We start from the raw sequence: 22,068 nt of genomic DNA, 5'->3' as shown, positions 1-22,068 counted from the left end.
TGAGAACAACACACTAATAGTGAGTGGTCTATTAAATTTATGTGTTGGTAGCTAGTGTTGCATGAGACACACCAAGCTTGTTGTGCTATTGTCTGCTTTCATTGCCTCATGATAATGCCCAGTGAGTAGTTCTGGCAGGACCACAGAGTATAAAAAAAACCTATAATATCTTCTGCCTGTCTCTTTACCCTCTTTAAAGCTTTTAAAACTTTCATCCACTACTGTAGTAGAGGATGAACAGTCAAGTGTAATTGGTTGAGTTATTTGGGATTTGCACTTAAAGCTATAGACAATCTCAAAGAATTAAAAGCACACTTCAACGCAAAACTCCACAAATTTGATCACCTTGCCTCTGATGATTAACAATGATATTTATGTTCTGAGCTGAAAACAGAAGATTTTAGATGTGTTGAAGACACTTTTTAGAGAGGGATGTAAAACTAGGAAAGAAGACTTCCCTGGAAACCGAGAAAATAGAAAGGTGTTGCCAAGGGCCTTATCTCCTGCCACTCACGCTCTTGCCTTGGGAGCTGTAGCCTACAATCTATACACTAGTACTGTCACAGAAGGGTGTATCCTGAGTTATTACCTTCCTTCTACCCTCTATATTCCATTGCACCTAAAATCGTTCTCCTCTACCAATTTGTATAGTCATTGTTTTGTCTATATCAGTATGGAATTGTGGGTTCCTGTCTCATGCAGTAGATTAAGATCATTTTATTGTAACTAACTTAATGTTCACACTGCTCAGTCTGAGCCTGTAAGCAAGCATTCAGCTGTCACGTGCCCTCACCTGCGTTCTTTGACCTTCTCTTACTTTCTAGTGTAACAGCATATTCTCAACAACATAGACTCATCTGGTATTTGTACTTTCCCAACCCTAAAACCAATCATGTGTCTGTGGAGCCCTGGCTTCCTTTAGCTAAGAATATATAGAAACCAAGAATACCAGTGTGATGCTCTATGTCTCAGTGGACAGAGCTGGCCAGTATATGCCTTGTGTACATATTGCGTGTCTGTTACACTTGTCTATAAACACAACACAACTCAGCAACTGTCTCTGCTACTATTTGTTCAAAGCATCAGTCATGCTAATCCCTACACCTTCAATTGGATGCTATAAGGTGTAAGCTTTCTAACCTATTATTAATGCTATCTGATAGTTTCTTCTTTGCTGGTAAGGAGCTTGGTTTCCATTATCATTCATTCATTTAGTTTATTTTCCTTAACTATTACCACTTAGTTCCTTTACGTACTCCTTTACCTTCTCACCTGTATTAGGCTCACATCAGCCTCCTGGGCTTCTGTCATCTGCATATGCTGTCACCAGCATAGATGATTTCTATACCCTGCTCAGACTCTAATTTGCCCTGGGCTGTTGCCATTATTTTCTCTTTATAATCTAAGAGTTGTTAGGACCTAGGTAAAATATTAAGCCCTAGATGGAAAATTAAGGCCTATGTAACAGTTACCTGGCTAGCCTAACATTACAAAGAAACTTTTTCATATGTTTCTGCTGTTACTTGGAAACAAAAGATTGGTTATGTTGAATATCCCAATCATTGCAAGTGGGATAAATGTACAACAAAGACATGTCCTAAGGAAATACCCCATCCCCAAATCCTGATTGGTGGAATTACTTGAGACAAATGTTTGTGGATTTGGGGCTTTAAAATTCTGTAGGATTTTAACTCCAAGTCATGATTCAGTTTCCAAATCTGGGCTATAGCTCTGGTTAAACAGTCCTGGAGCACTCATTGAATAAATGTCCTTTTATGACTGAGATCAGTATTCCTGTGGCTTGTGAGGCGATTCCTGGACCCCAACTGAGGAATGTTTTCTAGACTGATTTAGCAAAGAAGGAGGGGCGGGAGAGAAGGGGGGAGGAGAATTAAGATTTTACTTTGTGGCTTCTGGCTTAGGGCACAAATGATGAACTCTAAGGAGGTAAGGAAGGTCCTCGGATGACTGTGCACTCACTCTGGCTCCTCTTAGTATCTGTTGAATGAAGCACAGTCAGTACAAATTGTATATATTCTGAATCTCTATAGGATCTGCTGTTTTATTTATTCTTTGTTGTTATTGTTGTTTTGGAGTTTTGGTTTTTTTGTTTGTTTTATTTTTGGCATAGGAAATAATCAGTAAACCTACCTGTCCTGTGAATTTTGCTTTCCTCCTACAAATCTGAAGTTGGAGCATGAAGAGATTCATTATTGACTGCGGAAATCGTGAATCTAGTTTTAAAGCCCTCATTGCCAGAGGTCTTTATTTCTAGTCAATGAATGAACATTTATTACATAATTTATATAGGATCCTTAACCTTGCATTCTAGTTCAGTTCCAAATATCTGAAAGTTAGAGATGAATTAATCAAGAGAAATGGTTAACTTCATAGATGGTGGGAAAGTGACTTGTTTTTGTTTACAGCTAAGCTATAGGAACTAGATCATAGACTTTTACTTTTACCTTTTTTTCCCCTAATTTAAGACACCATATTACTCTTATGCTCTCTTCACTCTTGGATTACCATTCATGTTAGTGTATCTCCATCACATACCAAAGCGCCTTTGCTGAATGAGATGAAATTCATTCTGCAGTGTGACAAGCAGAGAAGTATCAGCAGCAATGCACTACATATTATTTTAAAGCACTTTATTTTCTGGAGCCATTCTTTGGAATACTAGTAGGTATGCCACAACATTTCTAATTTAACCAAGAAAATGTATCCAGAGCAAGATACCGGCCAACTACCTAGAAGTCTTGAACCTCTATACTGTTAGGATTCAAAGCTGGAACAAAAGCCCAAGGTGCCTATTTAACATATCAAAGCAGACCTGGCTGCCAGGGTCTCCCTGCATTCCTCAGCTCCTACCTGTTACGTGCCCCTCTTGGCTGGCACACCCCACCTGCCAGCTTAAACTTTTCCAGTTCAGAGACCAGGCTGCCATTCCCCAGCTGCCCTTTCCAATATAATCCAGCCATTTTGACTTCACCAGTCTCTTGGTCTACTCTCTCTGGGCCTCCTGGCTACTGTACCTGATCCCCCTCTTACCCCTCTCTTCTTCCCACTCTCCCTACATGCCACAGCTCAGTCTGGCCAAACCATAGCCATTCTGGACTCTTCTAGATATCCCTGCCTCTGACTACACTTTCCATTTTATCTTTAATAAACTTTCTTCTCCACCATACCTGGAAGCATTCATGTCTGTTGTGTTTTTTTAAAAGCCAGGATATGCCAGGATATGTTTTGTAGAGCATGGTATGGTGAGGTGGGAGGGGGTACGTCAGCAGGTACATAAGGCAGCTTCCCAGTCTCACCCCTACCCCCACCCCTGCAGTACCAGGCATAAGACATGTCTAGCATAGAATAGAGTTTATTTAAGGACATGAAACGGGGCATTGAGAAGGGAGTAGAGGCAGAGAGAGAGAGAGAGAGAGAGAGACCCCAAGACAGACAGACAGAGACAGAAAATATGAGAAGAGGCCAACAAGGAACATGTGGAGATAGGGAGAGAGGGTACAGAGTAGGAGAGAGAGGGGCTAGGAAGAGCAAAGGAGATCAGAGAGTCAGAGAGAGAAAAGGGGTGGAGATAGCAAGCAGTGGACCAAACAGTCTCTGTTATAAATAGCCAGGCCTACCTGACTGTTGCCCCTGTTGAGCGGAGCCTAGGAGGAATGCCAAAAATGTCACCCTTTTTTTATTTTTCTCACTTGGCTGGTACAGAAACCAAAGACCAGTCATATCCTTCCTTTCTTATTTTTCTTTTTAATTTCTTTATTCATTCAATAACACAGAAGGGCTTGAGTGGGAAATAAGTAAAGATTAAGGATAGTCAAATACATATTACAAAGATGATGGAAAATATCCAAGAGGTATGTGAAGTTCTTTCATACTTTTGTGGTATTGAATTAAAATTCAGGTAATGGTTTAAAATCAGAGGAATTGGGCAGTGTTTAAGCAGATACATGTTACAAAAAACTGTCAAAAATAAAGACAGTGTACCATCAAATTACATTTTGACATTTTAAATTTTAGGACAACAAAGGATTTTTTTTAAAAAAAAGTTATGCAGCTCTGTGTAATAATCAAGTTTGTTGAGAATGTAAACTCTAAAGCTAAGACTTGATGATATTTGACTTTGGAAAAATTTTGAGGAATATGAAAGTGAGCAGCATTCTGACCTAATCCACACACTCTGTTGCTTCACTGTAATCCCTTCCTAAGTGGTCTGTTCGACAGAAGGATTAGTGCTAAAGTGTTATTAAACAGATTCATCATTCTTCATCCCAAATGCTCCCAAGTCCTCTAAGCATTCAGAAAGGAAAAAGAAAAAGAAAAAGAAAAAAGAGCCAAGCTTTTCCAGAGTTCTTCTGGCCCCTGCTACTTCCTTATTGCTTATCAATCACAGCAGATAAGGTTCTGTTCTTTGACCTTTCAGTCTAAATCACTCCTGCAAGGCACAGATGCTAAGCGCACCAAGCAACTTAGAGATGAAAGAGTTTACTTTAGCTGAAGTTTACAGTCCATTCTAAAGGGAAATCAGGATAGGGGGTGGGTCAAGATCTGAAGACCTTGGAGGAATGATGCGTCTTGGCTTGGTCTTTTCTGGCTTGCTGTTTTTACAACTGGGGACTGTCTGCAGGTATTACTCACAGGAGGCTGAGTCAAGAAACTATTTCACACACTTCCCTACAGGCTAGTTTAACAAAAGCATTTTCTCAAATGACGTTTTCTATTTCCAGATGAACCTAGCTTGTGTCAAGTTGACAAAACAAACAAGCAAACACCAACAAAAACCCACCTCACCAGCCCACTATCATCCAGGATGACCAGGGAAACTCTCCATGTAAACCAAACTAGCTTCATACTCAAAGGGATTTTTCCTGTCTGTGCGTCTTGGGGGTTGGAATTAAAGGCATGCATTGCCGGCTGACTTGTATTGTTTGCTCCTGTGAGAACATTTTATACAAGAAGGTCTTTTCATCTTGTTTTGTTTGATATTGTTTTAGTTTTCTAATGCTTCGCAGTCTTACCAAATCACCAATCATTTCAGAAGCTCAAAATACCAATTATCATTTTCTGTTTTACAATCTCTGAACCTAGTGTTTGGCCAGAGCTAAGCTGTCAGAACATAGTCCATGTATGAAGCTATGTGAGAGGCCTGAGAGTTTGTGAGAAAACTCAAGATAAAAACAGACAACAGTCTTGTAAGCTCCATCCCCCCATAGCATTAATTTATTCTAGGAAGGTTCTTTTGTGCCCCTCCCTGGTGTAGTAAACAGAAGTGAGTTTGCTTCAGATTGCCCATCATTTCATCCTTTGTGATCCAGAATGATGTTTCCAAGCAGGAGTTATCATCCTAACTGTACTCTAAACTCACTGACCTTGCCTTTGTGCCTGTATACAACTTGAACTCACGAGAACTTTCTAACTTGGCCTTGCTTACCCTTCAGAATGCCCTCAGAGTATAAATTGTCTGCTCCATGAACAAAGGTGGCTATTGCCTGAGATCAGTCTGCTTCATTTTTAGTTTCCATTCTCCCATTCATGCTGCAGGTAGAATATTGATCATAGGGGACTAAATATTCTGGCTCAGGGTCTTTTGGAATGTTTAAGGTAGATATTTTCTAGGGCCACAGTCTTAAAGCTAGAGCGTCTGCTTCCAAGGAGCCTCATGAACATATGCAAAGATGGTCCCTACTAGACCCATGAAGATCCAAGTCCTTACCAATGAACCTCTTCCGATGGCCTTCCCATGTCCTCAAGACATGGCGACGAGTGTCTTTACCACCCAGTGTTGCAAGACAGTCAGGGAAAGCTGACAGTTTTTATGACTGGAACTTGATATCACCATCATCGCTTTTATCCCTTTCATTTGTCACACATGCCAACTTCAATTCTGTGAGAAAGATGATTCACAAAGAACTGAAAACAAGATGGGGTCATTGTGAATGATGTAGGAGGCTGACCAATGCAGCCTGTACCTCACTATCCTGAAACAGTGCCTGGAACATAAATCGAGCTCAAGTCTTTTAATTTTAGGACAAATTAGTGTATCCTACCACTCAGCTTATTTTGATATATTTCCACAAAGCTCTTTCCCTCGGTGCCATTCAAAAAGACAGAGAACACTAAAGGGAAGTTGAGTTATGAAGGAAATATTCAACTTCATTTGGACACCTTAAATCCAAATTGGAGTGGTTGAGTACAATTCAGTGGGCCTAGAACTGTGCTGCTGGTGCTGGAGAGATGGCCCATGGCTATGAACCTGTGCTGCTGTTGCAGAGGACCTGAGTTTGATTTTCAGCAGCTACACTGACAGCTCCCAACTGCCTATAAATCTAGTTCCAGGGAATATGGCTTTCTCTTCAGCCCTCTGTGGGTACCTGCTTGAAGCTGGAACAGAAGATATAAAAATAAATCTCACAACTGTGCTTTCTAGGAGCCATGTGGATGGTCTAAACTGACATATACGATTAAATAAACACCAGATTTAAAATGAATTGTATGAGAAAAAAGGACATGAAAGGTCTGATTACACTGCCACTGAGGAGTCAACTATTAAGTGGTGCAGGAACTGTAACAATTTATTCACCATAACCTAGAGTGAATATGTAAAGGTAGTTGGAGTGAATACTCAGTAGCTATGGGAGTTTCTAAAGAGAAGCACATTTGAAAGTCAACCTATAGTGTAAGGCTGAATTCACGCCACGGATGAAGCTGTGATTACAGTCCAATCCATTGCAGAATTGCCTGATCAAGAGCTGACCCATGGTTGCCAAGCAATGAGAGAGTGCCACTGGGGGAACTAGGAGGGTAGGGCTGGTGTGAGGATGCACAAGAGTGCTACAGGAAACAAAGCACAAGCTCTGTGAAATGTGAAATGCACTGACTGCATAGGCTTCCTGTCCAGATGGCCAAGATGGGCAGGTGATGAGCAGTCTGTGGAGAGAGGCATGGGATCTCCTGATCAGGATAATGGCATGAGGATGGACTGTATGGAGTTTGTTTGGGTCGAGGTAACCAGTTGGCCACTAGGCTTGGGATAGGACTCTGAACCTGTTGAGAGACCGCACACAGGTTACACTGTGACAGCAGATTGACAGTAGCTCAGCAGGAGCCATACAGCCATGCTCACAGGAGCAGATACCTTAAAGACACACACCTGAGCTTCCCCCACCGACTGAGCAGACTATTGAAATAATGGTCCTCAAGGAATTGGAATTTCCCCCAGTGGTTTGAATATGCTCGGCCCATGGAATAGCACATTAGGAAGTGTGGCTTTGTTGGAGTAGGTGTGGCCTTGCTGGAGGAAGTGTGTCACTCTGGGGGTGGTCTTGGCGACCTCTTCCCAGATGCCTAGAAGACAGACTTCTCCTGCCCGCCTTCTGAACAGGATGTAGAACTCTCAGCTCCTCCAGTGTCATGACACTGCCTAGACACTGCCATGTTCTCTACTATGATGACACTGGACTCAAGCTCTGAAACTGTAAGCCAGACCCAATTAAATGTCGCCCTTTATAAGACAACTCTTTATAAAAGTTGCTTTGGTCATGATGTCTCTTCACAGCAATGGAAACCCTAATTAAGCAGAAGTTGGTACCAGAGACTGGGGTATTGGTGAAATAGGCCTGACGTGTTTTTGTTTGAAGGAATGTGGATTATTTTGGGACTTTAGATTTAGAAAGATATGGAAGGCTTTAAATGGGACTTAATGGACCAACCCAGTAGAATTATGAAAGACATTGGTGCTGATGGTGATTTGAACATCATAAGATGTTTTGGTGAAGAAGATTGCTGCCTTTTGCCCTTCTCTGAAGAGTCTGCCTTAGGCTAAGGTAAAGAGATTTCAGTTAATTGCATTGACAAAGGAAGTCTCAGAGAAGCCCAGCATAGACTTTGTATTCTGGTTCATTCTCCTAACAAGCAATTTGATGAAGCTTAGCAAACATAGAAAGGAAAACTTCAACATGTATGATAATAATAGACTGACCCTCTGAACCTGTAAGCCTTTAAATGTTGTCCTTTATAAGAGTTGCCTTGGTCATGATGTCTCTTTACAGCAATAGAAACACTAAGACACCCTCCAAGAATTTCTTGCTAGAGGATGGGAAAAGATGAAACCTGGCATCAGCTAGAGGAGAAACTCACCTCCAAGGATGAGGCTTCACAGAGTTCTGACAACTTAGCAGACCACCTTGCAGGAGATACCGCAGTTAAGGGAAAGATGTGTCGGGCATGGACGGGACCACACTTGAGGCTGTCTAGCCACACATACTACTTTCTATCCCTATATTTTGTGGCCATGCAATATTCTGAAAATGTCTCTCATACTCTAAGAGAACTTTTTCTGGGTCTCAATTCAAAGTTAATGATATACCTTGAAGTCACGTAAGACTATACTGCTATCTTGCTGTGTACTCAGACTGTTAGTTTAACCTGCCTTTAAGAGAACAATGTAACAACCAACCGTGCTTGCCTCAGGTAAAGATAGATTTCTTAGGTACACTGTTTTTACAACCTAAGCTAACACATAGCTGCAGTCTTAAGTCATGTACTCTCCCATGCTCCTGACCTAGAATAATGCATGTGTATCACTTGCTGAAAAGGGCAAAAAAGAAGTTGAAAGTAACTTCCTAAAATCTACCACAATAAACAATGTTTGTTGTCTGGTTCATTTGGAATAAGTTGGAGCCAGTGTCATAATCCCTTGTAAAGCTCTGTTAAAGATTTCGGCAAAATGTCCCTTCTGCATGTGCTGCTCATTATGCTACTTAATAAGTACAGCGTGGAGTGCTTTGTGACAGACACCACTCACAGCCATAGATACAGATACAGCAGCCACACAGCATACATACACAAGGCAGACAGATCCACGTAGGGATCCACACACAGACGCAGGGACAAACAAACTCATTAAGACAGCATTCAGGTAGTCACAGATTCAAACTGACATACTAGACTGAGGACGGAAGACTCAGAGAGCATGAGGTAGAGAATTCAGAACTGGACTTAAATGGCTCCAAAGGGAAGTGTTTTTTTTTTTTTTCTTCTTTCCTTAATATGAAGCCAACAGGTTAATGGTAACTCAGACTTAATTACTAATGCATTATAATCTCTGTGATAGTTAAACCTACACCTTATGCCAGTATCTTGAAGACAGATTTGTAGGTCATTGGACACCTAGTAAATGTCCTTTCTCTGCTTTCATTACTACTGTCTCTTTAATTGGTATATTGAAGATGAGGAGTTGCATCTGTCTTGTCAGGATGTGAAGGTCTAGACTTTAATCGTAAAATCTCTGGTAACAACAAGAGGAAACTATGAAGACAGCATTCTGCCATTCATCTTCTGCACCAGGAAGAGCCATTCATTTTTTTGTGCACTGCCCTTCAACTGGAGAGAGCTCAGCACAGTGCTTATTCTGAAGAAAAATTCTCAAATCTCTATTATCACAGCTAATGTGTGTGTGTGGGGGGGGGCTTCAGAGTTCAGCTGTGGACAGACACAGCCAATGTTTTGAAAGTATGGATTCATATTAGAGTGATAATATTTTGGATCTATTGGATTAAATAACACAATCTATTAGGACTAAGTTCAGTTCTCTCTCTTTTTACTTTCAGAATTGTAACTAGTATCCCTTTAAAGATGTACACATGTCTTCAATTCACAACTCAAACAATTTCTTTTGGATGTTTCTGGAACAAATGTCAAAGTCAGGGAGACTGTATGTGTAGTAACTGTTGGCAGTATTGAAGAAGACGGAGTGAGAAGAGAGACCCAGTTTTCACTATCTATACACAAAGGTAGGTATGATGGTTAATTTTATTTGTCGATTTGGATGAGGCATGAGGTACAGAGATCTTTGTATGAGTGTTTGGGATAAAATTGATGTTGGGTCCAGTGGAATAAGTGAGTATCCTCCTTAGTGTGCATGGCACTTCTCAGTGGAAAGCACGAGTGTTATAACAAGGGTGACGCTCTGAGAAGGGTAACTCCCTCCTCCAACCTTTCAAGATGGGCATTGTCATGTTCCTATCTCGGCACTCAAATTGAAGTGCTGATCCCTCCTACCTAAATCTTAAGGCTGCCAGCCTTATCAAGCCTGCAACCTGAAAATTTATCCTGCACGTTTTGGGACATGTAGGCTTCTGTAATAACGTGAAACAATACCTTAGATATATCCTCTCCACATTTCTACCTCTCTCCCTCCAATTCTGTCTTTCCTTCCTCCCTTCTCCTTTCTCCTTCTCTTACACACTGTATTTCTTTAGAGAACTTCAACAAATACAAATGACTATCAAAGGAGTAGCCCTAGAAGAGCTATGGGAAAGGGGTGGTTAATAAATGGGAGATGTATGTATTTTGAGAAAGTGATGAACCCCCTAAAGATAGAAACATAGACCATGGCCTGTGCTGATGGGAATGGTTGTGCAGAGGACATGAGCTGGTGATGTAGGCTAGCAAGAGGGCTAATACAGCAAGGCTTCAGGACCAGGAGGGTGATATCCAGAAGGCAAGCTTCTTAGAATGAAGGTAATAGCCCCTTCCTCCAGAGAACTGCTTGCCCTATCCTAGCAGGCAGAAACAAGTGGATAATATTATATGCTTTGGTGAGAGAATGCTCAGAGCAACCTTTATTTCTTATCTGGTCATAGTTAAAAGAATTGATAGTAATAGAGTAAAACTGACTTACCTGATTCAAGTCAAGGAACTATTATCTATTTTTTTATTATCTATTTTTTGATGCTAATTATTATGTCCTGATTTACCTTTGCCTTTCAACATTGATTTGATGTTTATATAAATTAATTTCCATTTAGGATACTCTTAGCTTCATCTTTTCTCATTTATATTTTACCCACTTCTATTATAGAACAGGATATGGTTATGCTTCTATTAGATGGTTGTGTGATTTGATGAAACACTTAAATTGCTGAATGTAGGGTATAAACTGAAATATTGGACTCCAGCTTTTGAATCTTAAGCGTCACAAGGAAGTGCCCTTTTTATTTTGGCATGAGAATTCTCATCTTGGCATGGCATCTAGGTCACTTGAACAGGCCTTTAAACTTTGGGAGTTTTTTTTCTCATACATATTTTCATTAGAGCTTTTTCCAGTGAAACAAATCTCCTCTTCCATAATGGAAGACCACAAGAAACCTCACTTTGTAATTTACCTTTATCAAACCACCCAAGAACACAGCATAGCTATTGTTTTATGTGGTAACAAGTTGTTCACAGAAAACAGATCAAACAAAAGGCATATATTATCTAATTATCAAGTCAATCACAAGCTTTTCTTAAGTGTGTGTGTGTGTCTGTCTGTCTGTCTCTCTCTGTGTGTGTGTGTGTGTGTGTGTTTGGGTATCTCACCCAGGGCCTGGTGCATGTTTGGTAAATGCTCTACCACTGAGCTATTTCTTCCCCCACTTTTATCAGATTTCAGATTTTTTTTTTAATTAGGAAAAAAATAAAATTCCTTTCATATACTAGCACTCAGGATATATTCCTTTGAAAGAATGTGTAGCAGTAAACTTTAAGCCTTGAATTTTCTAGATCTTTCCTCAAATACTCAGTTCTGTCTGGTACCTATTTGCCCTGTTGAGCCTAAACAGAAGACAGTGTTAAAACACACGGCCAGTTCCTAGTAAATATGGTGCAGTGGCTTCCTAGCTCTTGGGGACCATGGTGAAAGCATAGTTCACTTGGTCACCACTGCGCAGGCCTCTTTCTTCCCCAGCCAGCAGCTGTACGTACGTAATCACCTTTTCTCAGAGCTGGAGTCTATGGCTTGATCTTCTGTACAGCTGCCAGACAGAGTGGATTCACTCTGTCTCCAAATCCTTTTTCTCTGTGCTCAAGGGGAATGCCCTGACTTCCAGATCTTATCACAAAAACTGAGGAAACCTCAGTTTCCAGAGAAACCTCCAATCCAAGCCCAGAAGGAATTGTACCACACACCCAAACGGATGAGGCCCATGAACATCATCTTCCACCTCTCCGAACCATAGGATTCTTCTCTTGTCCTCCAGGAAGATTTCCCTTTTGGTGTAAAGTCCAACATCTCTCTTCACCTGCACCTTCACCACAGCACAGGGAGGAACACATAGCTCATCTGACTTGGGCGTCAGGGACAGCAGGTCTGTTACTTCTGCTCAACAGAGGAAGCAGCCTAGCCTGGACCCCACACAGCCATAATCACAGCCTTGTTCTTTGCCCATAGCTCCTTTGCATTGAATACCTATCCTTGGTTATTTCTCCAGCGTTTTCAGGGCTATGTCTTCCAAATATTCCAGTGCCATTTCTGGTGCTGGCATAGAAACATATCTGTGTTGGCCAGGAGCAGTGCCAAAGAAGTGGCCCCTACGGCTCCCTCTTGGATGGACCACATACCCCTGGTGAAGAGACGTGGGTCCTGCGGCCCGAGGACCCGGTGCCCATGGACGTCACTGGTTCCCTTAGCTGCACCAGTAGCTTCAGGTGCCTCCTGCCTGCCTTCTCCATTGATCGTTGTGTGGAGGACTTGTGTGACCAAGCAACTTTGGAGGAATTAAACTTTCCCCTGGGACACTTATATTTTGCAGTCCTAATGTTAGAATATTTTAGAAATGGAAAATTAAAGAAATTGAACGCTATATAATATAGATGCCAGAAAAAAAAAGTAATACAATTCTATGGTTTATCAGTGCACAAATCATGGGACTTATTGAGTAAAGACAACAAGGCATAATTTGAAGATTATCTTGTGTTCCCAGGGTCTTAGTCTAGACTCTCCCTCTGCTCCTTGTTTCTTGTGATCTTCTTAACAGAATTCCGAAGAGAAACAAAAAGATATACTGTAGAAGATAGGCAGGGTTCATTAAGAACGAATCTTTAAGGAGAAGATTCTTTAAAACAAAGTTTTGTTTTTAATGTTACAAGTATGGGTGTTTTGCCTGAATGTATGTCTGTGCACCACATGCACCCATAGAGGGGCATACCTGTAACAGCCAGAAGGGCGTGCTGTCCTGCATCCTCTGGAACTGGAGTTACAGGTGGTTGTTAGCAGCCATTTGGAGTCTGGGAGTTGAATACAGTCTTCTTCAAGAGCAGCAAGTGCTTTTTAACTACCAAGTTACCTCTTCATCCCCCTATTTAGGGAACTTTTAAGAGATGAGAATCACAACAGCCAAAGGGACCCTTCTATTGTCATAAATATTCGTCCCTGGTTTGAAAAATATTATTTGTAGAAGGGTAAGTGCTGTGTGTTAGGTTTTTGACTGGCTTGACCTAAACTATGGTCTTCTGGGAGAAATAACTTGAATTGAGAAAATGCTTCATTAGATTGGCCTGTAGGCAAGTCAGTGGAGGAACTGTCTTGACTAAAGACTAGATGTGGGAGTGGCTAGAACACTGTGGTGGTTTATTCCAGGCAAAGCAGTTCTGTTGTATACAAAAGCACGCTGAGCTAGCCAAGGAAAGCAGAGCGGTAACCAGCACTCCTCCATGATCTCTGCTTTAGTTCCTGCCTCCAGGTTCTGACCTCGAATCCTGGCTGGACAGTAAAGCTATAGTCCTTCATGTTCTCTCATGCGGGACTATAAAGGTGTAAGGCAAACTGAACCCTCTCCTCCCTGAGCTGATTTTGGTTGCAGTGCTCTCCCACAGCAATAAAAAGCAAGCCAGAACAAGTGGACCACTGCCAAAGGGATCATTCCTCAGATCTTCATTTCAGGCAGGCTTGTTCTTAGTTCCAGTCCTAGAACTAGCGTGTCTACCTGAGGGATGTGCTCTATTTAGGTGGTTAACAAGCTCGCTTGGTTTGATAGCCGGGAGTCATGTATCAAATTACCAGAAAATGACCCAATACACAGAAATAATATAAATGAGATCCTCCTAAAGTCAGGTTTGGATGGTTGTTATCTAACAATGGTCTTCAGAGAAATGAGGCCTTGGGGCCAGAGATAAAACACTCAGGACCTATTCTTCTAATTAGTAATTAGAATCCCCATCCTCAGTTTTACAAGTTCTTTATTATGAAGGAGGGTCCTAGTTCCAGTTAAGCTCCCAGCCTGCTAATATCTAATTTGATACTGTATTCCCAAAAATTAGCCTATAAGCCCCACCTGCTCATGAACCAGGTAACTTCCTGGAATGCTGGGAATTGTAGTTCTTGGGAAATAACAACACCTCATGGGAAAATACAGTGGTCTATAGGCTTGTCCTCATAAGTACCTGCAACATGTGACCTGAGACCATTCCAGATGGGAAATTTCAGAGAATAGTCCTGACCAAAATCCATCCCTTGATCAGCGATTAATATTTAATAAACACTTGCTTTAAATTTGACCCAAAATGATGTAGATGACTTTTTTTCCCCAGTGAGTTGCAGGATTAATGCTACCAAACAGTCCTCCCTCAAGAGATAAGTCCCTAAAATAATTTCTGCAATGGGTCCTGGGTTGTTCTGAGTACTTACAGTTGAAATGGGACATAGAGTTTCACTTTTGCTGACTTTTAGAACTCAGAGAACACGTGAAGGGATCCAGGTGCGAGAAATTGAGTGTAGATGGACTATAAACGAGAGGGGATAAAATCAGGGCAGCAGGGAAGCACACACTGTTCGTAGACTAATGGGATCACTACTGAGATCACCAAAGGGGCAAGGCATTGCATATGGACACGTGGAGACCTAACTCTAACACTAAAAAGACAGTGGTGCGTGATGGGAGTGGTAAGAATGTCCTGTCCGCCTTCAGCTTCTCTAGGTGCTCACATCGCTCACGGGTGCTGACAGCAGACCTCTCAGAAGTCTCATCTGGAGCGTGAGAAAGCCTGACTGTAGGCTCTTACTCTGGACCTTCCTCATCCTTTGAGAAGATATTGCCTCCTCTGCGGTGTGCATTCTGACTCTCTTCAGAGTCTTGGTCATACTTTCTCTGGAGCAAAGGCCTGGATTCTCCCTGGAGCCCCTCCTGTGCTGCTTCCTTTCTGTCTGCCCATGCCATTAGTAACTTCCAGTAAACTGCTTAGACAGCGGAAATCTGTCTCAGTGTCCTTGTGAGCCAACCCACTCCATCTAAACCCAGAAGGGTTGAATCTGGTTCTGTGTGAGATGGCTATGCGCCGACCTGTCTATTCCAAGCCTAGCATAGCCCAAGACAGAGACCACGTGTTTCTCCTAGCCAGTGGCTCTCCACAAACGCTGGCTCTGCCTCTCTACAGCTCTAAGATTGCGCTCTGGGTCCCCAAGGCCAGCTGTAGGCTGGTTCTCGCCTGCCTGTGCTCAGCTGTAGTTAAGTACCATTGCCCAATCTTCCCACTCCAAAGCCCAGACAGACGAATTCTGCTGCGGCTCTGTTCTTTCCCTCTGGCACACTTGAGTCAACCAGGTTTAACCAGTCCCAGATAGCCTTAGTCTAAAATCAACAGATGACACAACCGCTGGGTGCGGAATCTGTTGTTCTAAACTCATCAACTATTCTATATTGGAAATTTTCCAGCGGTAAAAGCCGCCACCAGGTCTAACAGTTCCTGGTCTGCATCTTGACTCCTCTTCCTCCTGTGCCTTTCTTGGACATGGAAGACCCAACTCCTCCATTTCGCCAAGCGATTTGGCTTCTTGTCGTTTTTTTATTAGCCAATCAACTAATTAGGGAAAATTCCCTTACAGTTTTGTAGATTGTTTAAGACATTAGTGAATTTATCTGGAACATACATGCAGCTTTTCATCTTAGTAATACTACAAAACAGGGGCATTTAAAACCCCAGCTTTAAAAGACTTTAATACAATTCTGCAAAATTGTGCCATTTTGTTTGTTTTGTTTTGTTTTGTTTCTTCAGTCTTAAGTAAAATTCCCTAGACTGTGTCATTTAAATTAAGCCTTTCTAGAATATTTAGTAAGAGTTTTAATATGCCAAATGAAGCCCTATAGGTCTACAAATAATATACAATGGAAACTACACGATCATCCCACGATGATTCCGTAACAACTCGAATAGTATCCAGAGCTCCTCTAAAATTCTACCTTATTTTGCTTGGTATCACTTTTAATTACTCCAGTCTGAATTTTGCTAACCTGTTGTGTATTTATACCAAGCAGGTGGGCTGGAATTGCCTTTCGTCCTTTTACTGTTAAGTCCAACTGCACCTCCTTAGGGGTTGCTTTTAAGGACTTAGGAGGAACCTCATGGCTCCCTGAGTTTTCCACTTCCAGTTGTGTCTTCTACTGGACACGGACAGTGCCTTCCATGCAAGCACTGAGACATTTTGTCTGCAGTGATCTTTTCTTTGCAGAATGGCTGGAGTCTGACTGAGTCTCTGACTGCTCTGAGACTGAACTGCCTGTGCGGAAAGGCCTTTGATAGGTGTTCCATCGTTTCCTGGGACCCGGAAGACTTGAATCAAGGGCCACAGTATTGGCCGTCCTCTTAGTCTTAGAATGAATATTGACTGCACATAAGATCAGTTATACTAGACTTAAAGAAGGAACAGTTTTAATCTTAATTATTGAAAGTGCATACTTAAAGCTTAGAGAAAACAAAGACGTTTTAGTACATCTTGACTTAATAACTTGTCTAAGTATTCAATAATCTTACAAACTAGGAGAAAACCTAGGTAATTGTCTTGGTAAAATACAAGATCTTTGTTTTCCATGTGTGGGTGGTATTGTTTTATTTTTATAAATGTCATTAGGAACAGATTAGCATTTTAAGAAAATCTTATTGTTCTTTTTATATAATTAGGTTTTAATTTTATATTGTTGTATTCAACTTTAACCTTACAAATTTTAATAGTTAATCAGTCATATCTCTGGTATCTTTAAGTTTCATCCTTATCAAACCTTTATTCCTTTTACAAACTCACACACTTTAGGCATTTTCTTTTGTCCTTACCTCTCTTTCTTGTTTGGGGCAATATTTTATTTGAAGAACAAAATGCTATTTTACCACATAAACTATTTTCTAGTCCAAAAGTATTTTCTTTTCTCATAACCATACCTACATCCTTCACATTTGTCGGCTTTCTGTTCTAATGTAAAAGTCTCCATGCAAGTTGAGCTTTATTCCTTTTAAGCTATACAAATCTATAAACAGAACACATCCTATCGGGGTTTTTTTTTTTTTTTTTTTTTTTTTTTTTTTTTTGGTTTTATAAAACTACTGAAGCTTGAAAATGGTATTAGCAAAATGGTATTAGCTTAACTTTCTATAAATCAGGACGGTTTACTTTAGTTCACACAAAATTCCAGTTACTTTATAGCTTTGACATAAATGGAATTTCACTTATTGCTTGTGAGATTCATAGAAAATGGCAGGTTTACAGTAGGGAAACGCAAAAGGCAGCGTGTGGGCATACTGTTATTACAGCATATTACAGCATACGCCACATGAAAGGAATGTCTTTCTGTAGGCAAGCTTCTCAGCAGCAAAGGCTCTGCTGTGCGGGGCTTGCTTCTCCCCTGACAGCCAGAGAGACCTCCAACAGACAGACTCCAGAGCAAGAGGCTCCTCCCCCTCCCCGTGTCCTCCTACTGCCCAGACTCACTTTTAGTGTCTTCCGGTGGTGAACAGACTTTTCAACGTAGATGATCCCTTTGTAGCTTCCACAACTTCACTTTTTATGAGCCAGAGCAACCATCCTAGTTCTGCTTCAATATTTTTGTTTCTTTTTCACTGTCTTATAATAGAGGTGAAAACACCCTCAGTCTTAGACAACCAATATTTCTACCACCAACATTCTAGGAGTAATTCTGACAATAGTTTCCGTTGTTCTTAGTTAGTCCAGGTGCTCAGAGTGTATTTGCTACTGAAGATTTGCACACCTAGAGCTACACCAAAATATTTTTCTTTATAGTTATAAGAAGTTCAATATTCACTAGATATTGTTTCTCTCTTAATCCAATTTTAGAGTTTTAAAATTCTTCCATTTTATTTATTTGTTTTTTATCCTTATGTGTTTCTCTCTGTGTGTGTGTGTGAGAGAGAGAGAGAGAGAGAGAGAGAGAGAAAGAGAGAGAGAGAGAGAGAGAGAGAGAGAGTCTGTGTCATGGCACACATACGCAGAAGTCAACTTGAGGGAGTCAATACTGTCCTTAAACCACATGAGTTCTGGAGACCCAACTCAGATCATCAGGTTTGGCAACAAGCACCTTTCCCTACTGAAATACCTTATGTGCCTTCATTTTATTTGTACTGTGCATTTTTTCACCTTCTCCTTTTTCCCTCCTGGCTACTATGCCTCGGGCTCACTCCCTAGTGCTCGGGGAGCTGTTTGGCTTTATGTATCTTGCTCATAGCTGGATGGTTGATTACCATGCAGGTATCTTGGAGATATCTGACCAGTCTCCCGTGGGTGGTACTTTGAGACACCCCCACCCCCATCCCACTCAAACATACTGCAGTTTTGGAAAACTGAACAGACTACCTAAAGAAGAATTCAAAAGAGTTTGAATTCCAACTTCTTCAAAAACTTTTGTTTGTTCCTTTATCCATTCACTGAAGAACCATTATTCATTATCAGAGACTAATATCAGAACACTAGTCCCTGTGATTGTAAAATCATTTGACTTAATGATTGTGTATTACCTCATAGAGAAGTTGTTTGGCTTGAAGTATGGGCACTTGCTGTGAGGTAAGGATATTGGGAAAGTGTTTCATGAAGGGTGAGTTTCCATCATCTCTATCACTGCAGAGATACTGTGCTGGTTAGTTTTTGACAGCTTGACACGAGCCTGGGTCATACAGGGAAAGAGAACCCCAATTGAGAAAATTCCTCCCCCGGAATTGTGGGTATGCCAAGTGGGGCATTCTCTTGATTAGTGATTGATGTGGGAGGGTCCAGTCTATGTGGGGCAGTGCTACTCCTGGGCAGGAGGCCGAACAAGCCATGGAGAACAAACCAGTAAGGGGCCTTCCTCTGTGTTCTCTGCTTCAGTTCAGGACTCCAGGTTCTGGACTTGAGATCTTGCCTTGGTCGCCTTCAGTGGCAGGATGGATCCGGATATGTAGTCTAAATAAATCTTTTCTTCTCTAAGTTGCTTTTAGTTGTGCTTATTACAGCAGTAGAAAGCATACTAGGACAGATGTTATGAGTAGTTATGGCCCCAGTGATTAAAGTCTGTGCCCACAGGTTTGGGGCAGAACTGGGTACTTATTTAGCTGAGTGACCTAGTGCCCTACTTACCTTCTTGCTGAGTGACCTAGTGCCCTACTCACCTTCTTTTTTTCTCTGTTGTTCTTGCTGCTGTGATAAATGCCATGACCAACAGCAAACTGAGGCAGAACCCCCATCGTACAGGTTGCTGCCCATCACAGAGTGAAGCCAAGGCAGAAGCTTGAAGCAGACCATGTAGGAACGCAACGACTGGCTTCTTCCCAGACTCCCTCTCTGATACAGCCCAAACCCAGCTGCCTAGAGATGGTACCGACAACAGTGAGCTGGACACCCCTACATCAGTTAGCAATCAAGAAAATGCCACCTTAGTCATGGTCAGATCACCAATCTAATGGGGACAGGTCTTCATGCGAGGTTCCATCATGCCAAATGTGTCTCGTTGACACCCGAGATTAGCCATCGCACTCCAAGTTTACTTTTTCAAGATGGATCTTAAATATATATAGGGCACACGATACACTCACATCCATAAGGTATATGTGAGCACATAAAATACGTAGTCTGCTCTCTTTACCTGGGAGATGTGTGAATCCAACCTACTTTAAATTACAAAATATATAAAAGTTAATTGTATCTGGACAGAACGTGTAAAGGCTTTATAAGGTATATTTTTTAACGAATATAGAAGGTTGTGTGTAGTTTATATAAAATTATGCTGCTGTCTGCTAAAAGTACCATTCCTACTGAGGCAGTAGTGTATGCATGTTCTTTTAAGATTTTTTTAGACTTATTGGTTTTATGTGTATGAATGTTTTGCTGCATCTATGTATGTGTACTGTGTAAGTGCCTGGTGCTCACAACGTTCCAGAGAGGGTGTCAGGTTCCCCTGGAACGAATGCTATGGATGGTTGTGAGCCACCACGGGGATGCTAGGAAGTGAGTCCCAGTCTTCAGAAGAGCAAAGGTGCTCATAACCACCACGCCCCCTCTCCAGCCCTAATGTGTATTTTAAATAATTTATTATTATTATTACTATTGTTATTATTATTATTAGTGTGGTGTGTGTGTGTGTGTCCTGGTACTTGCATGGCAGGATATGCATGTGGATGTCAGAGAACAATTTCGTGGAATCCACTCTCTCCTCCACTTCTCTGTGGATTCAGAAGTTAAACTCAGGGGTCAGACGTGAGGGGCAACTGCTGAGCCACCTCACAGGCCTGCACAAACTACAGGTATTCCTCTGTGATTAAAGCAAGTATTTTATTTATACATATCTATAAGTGAGTTAAATTTTATTCTTAAAATTTTCACACTGAGTTATTACCAAACCTGAACTCAATTCTTCCAGAATATGGAGAGAGAAGAAAACAAACCCCAAAGCCAGTAGTACTTCGCTGAAATTCAGGAGTAATGTTAAACTTACTATGCTTAATGCTATATTGAAAATATGTTTTGTTGCTTTTTATTCTGAGGAACAGGCTGTAATGTGGGGTATTTAATGGTAGAGCGTCGATACGCAGTTAAATCGATTATTATTTAGTGGTATGTATTTTGCAACGATTACCACATAGCTCTCCAGGGACTTGGGTTCCTGTTTCATGTAGCAGCAATGTGCATATTGCAGCAGCAATAGCATGGAAAGAATGAGATGGTTTTATATATATATACATACACACACATACACACACACACTTTAATGGCAGGCTCTTGGCCATCAAGAAGGAGTTTGCACTACTTGGTCCGTAATCAGGACTAGAAACTGATCACAACTCAGGCAGCTAGAACAATATTCGAAGGTCACAGTTTTTACTGTTCTGTAGGAGCCCATACACATCTCTTTTCAACACCTTCTTGCATGATCAGAACAGCAGTCAGAGCTAAGAACCAAGAATCCAGTAAGTTTGGTTTCTTCTATGCAGGGCCAAGTCTGCAAGATGCTCGAGTAAGCAAAAAAGAATCAGAAATGAGTAATGCAGACTGCAAAGGATGGAGCTGTGCGCCAGGGAGGGCTGGCCCGGGAGGTGAGCCTTCCTAACTAGCAGTTGTTATTTTAAGTGGTGGTTATTACCGCTATCAGCATTGATGTGTGTGCGTGTGTAATCACCACTGCCACCTCCATCAAGGTCCCCTGCATTTCCCAGACAAGATCTCCAACTCCAGCCAGCAGCTCCTGCCTGGGTGAGTCATTTCCAGAAGGCCTTTCTGGGGTACACTTCCCAGAAGTCAGGAAATCCCCGTTGGAAAGCTTTCTGTCTGCTGAGCACAGATCCCTCTCCCCACTCGGGCGCCCCCTGCGGGTGACGACCGTGCCCTGGGGTTTCGGGTTCCCGGGTTCGGGGTGCGGGCGGCCCCGCCCTCCACCCAGGCCCGCCCAGCTCCTTGGCCCGGGCGCCCTGCCACAGGTCCACAGTGTCCCTGCTACAGGCTTTCCATCGAGGACCATGGCGAGGCTGAGCTGGGGATACGGCGAACACAACGGTGAGCACGGCTTCCAGCGGGGGCTGGTGGGGGCTTGCGGGAGCTCGGTCCTCGGTGCCCGGTGCTGGGTTGGGGGCAGGGGATCTGGTCCCCTCCGGATCTCTGCAGAGTGCACAGCGGTGTTCATTCACCTTCACTGGAAAAGCTCACCGCTGTCCCGAGAAAGCTCAATAGGTCAGAAGTCAGAGGACACTTTGGTAAGGAAACAAGAACAACTTCTGAGCGACGTGATCGCCATCACTAAGTCACGGGACACCTTCCAGGCGCTGCTGAAGCAATCTCTGTAACTTGTAATTTGCATACTGACTTGAAGTTTACTTGGGGTTTGTTCCTCTGTCTTTCTTTCCTACCATACTCATCCTTTCAGAGACCAAGGTTTAGCAAATGATTATAGAAATTATAGTGTTAAGTGTATTTACTGATAAACATGGCAACGAGATACGTACTTTTCTTGATCGCGTAAGTGTATTAGGGATAAGACATTGTTCTTG

At 41.9% G+C, this 22,068-nt stretch overlaps 1 protein-coding gene and 1 pseudogene across 1 annotated transcript in view; one reads left to right on the top strand and one right to left on the bottom strand.

Annotated features, from left to right (window-relative positions):
• Positions 1 to 11,712: 11,712 nt before the first annotated feature.
• LOC127683752 (peroxiredoxin-like 2A) lies at positions 11,713 to 21,542 on the bottom strand (annotated as a pseudogene).
• The window catches only part of Ca13 (carbonic anhydrase 13), a 24,665-nt gene continuing 23,926 nt past the window's right edge, over positions 21,330 to 22,068 (top strand). The window contains exon 1 of the mRNA XM_052180811.1: positions 21,330 to 21,577. Within this exon, the coding sequence (XP_052036771.1) occupies positions 21,541 to 21,577 (37 nt within the window). The 5' untranslated portion in view covers positions 21,330 to 21,540. The remainder of the gene's footprint in view (positions 21,578 to 22,068) is intronic.

This window comes from Apodemus sylvaticus, chromosome 4 (genome assembly GCF_947179515.1).
Source record: "Apodemus sylvaticus chromosome 4, mApoSyl1.1, whole genome shotgun sequence".
Taxonomy (NCBI): Eukaryota; Metazoa; Chordata; class Mammalia; order Rodentia; family Muridae; genus Apodemus; species Apodemus sylvaticus.
The sequence above is the reverse complement of the archived record's forward strand: the minus strand, read 5'-3'. Positions and strand labels throughout refer to the sequence as shown.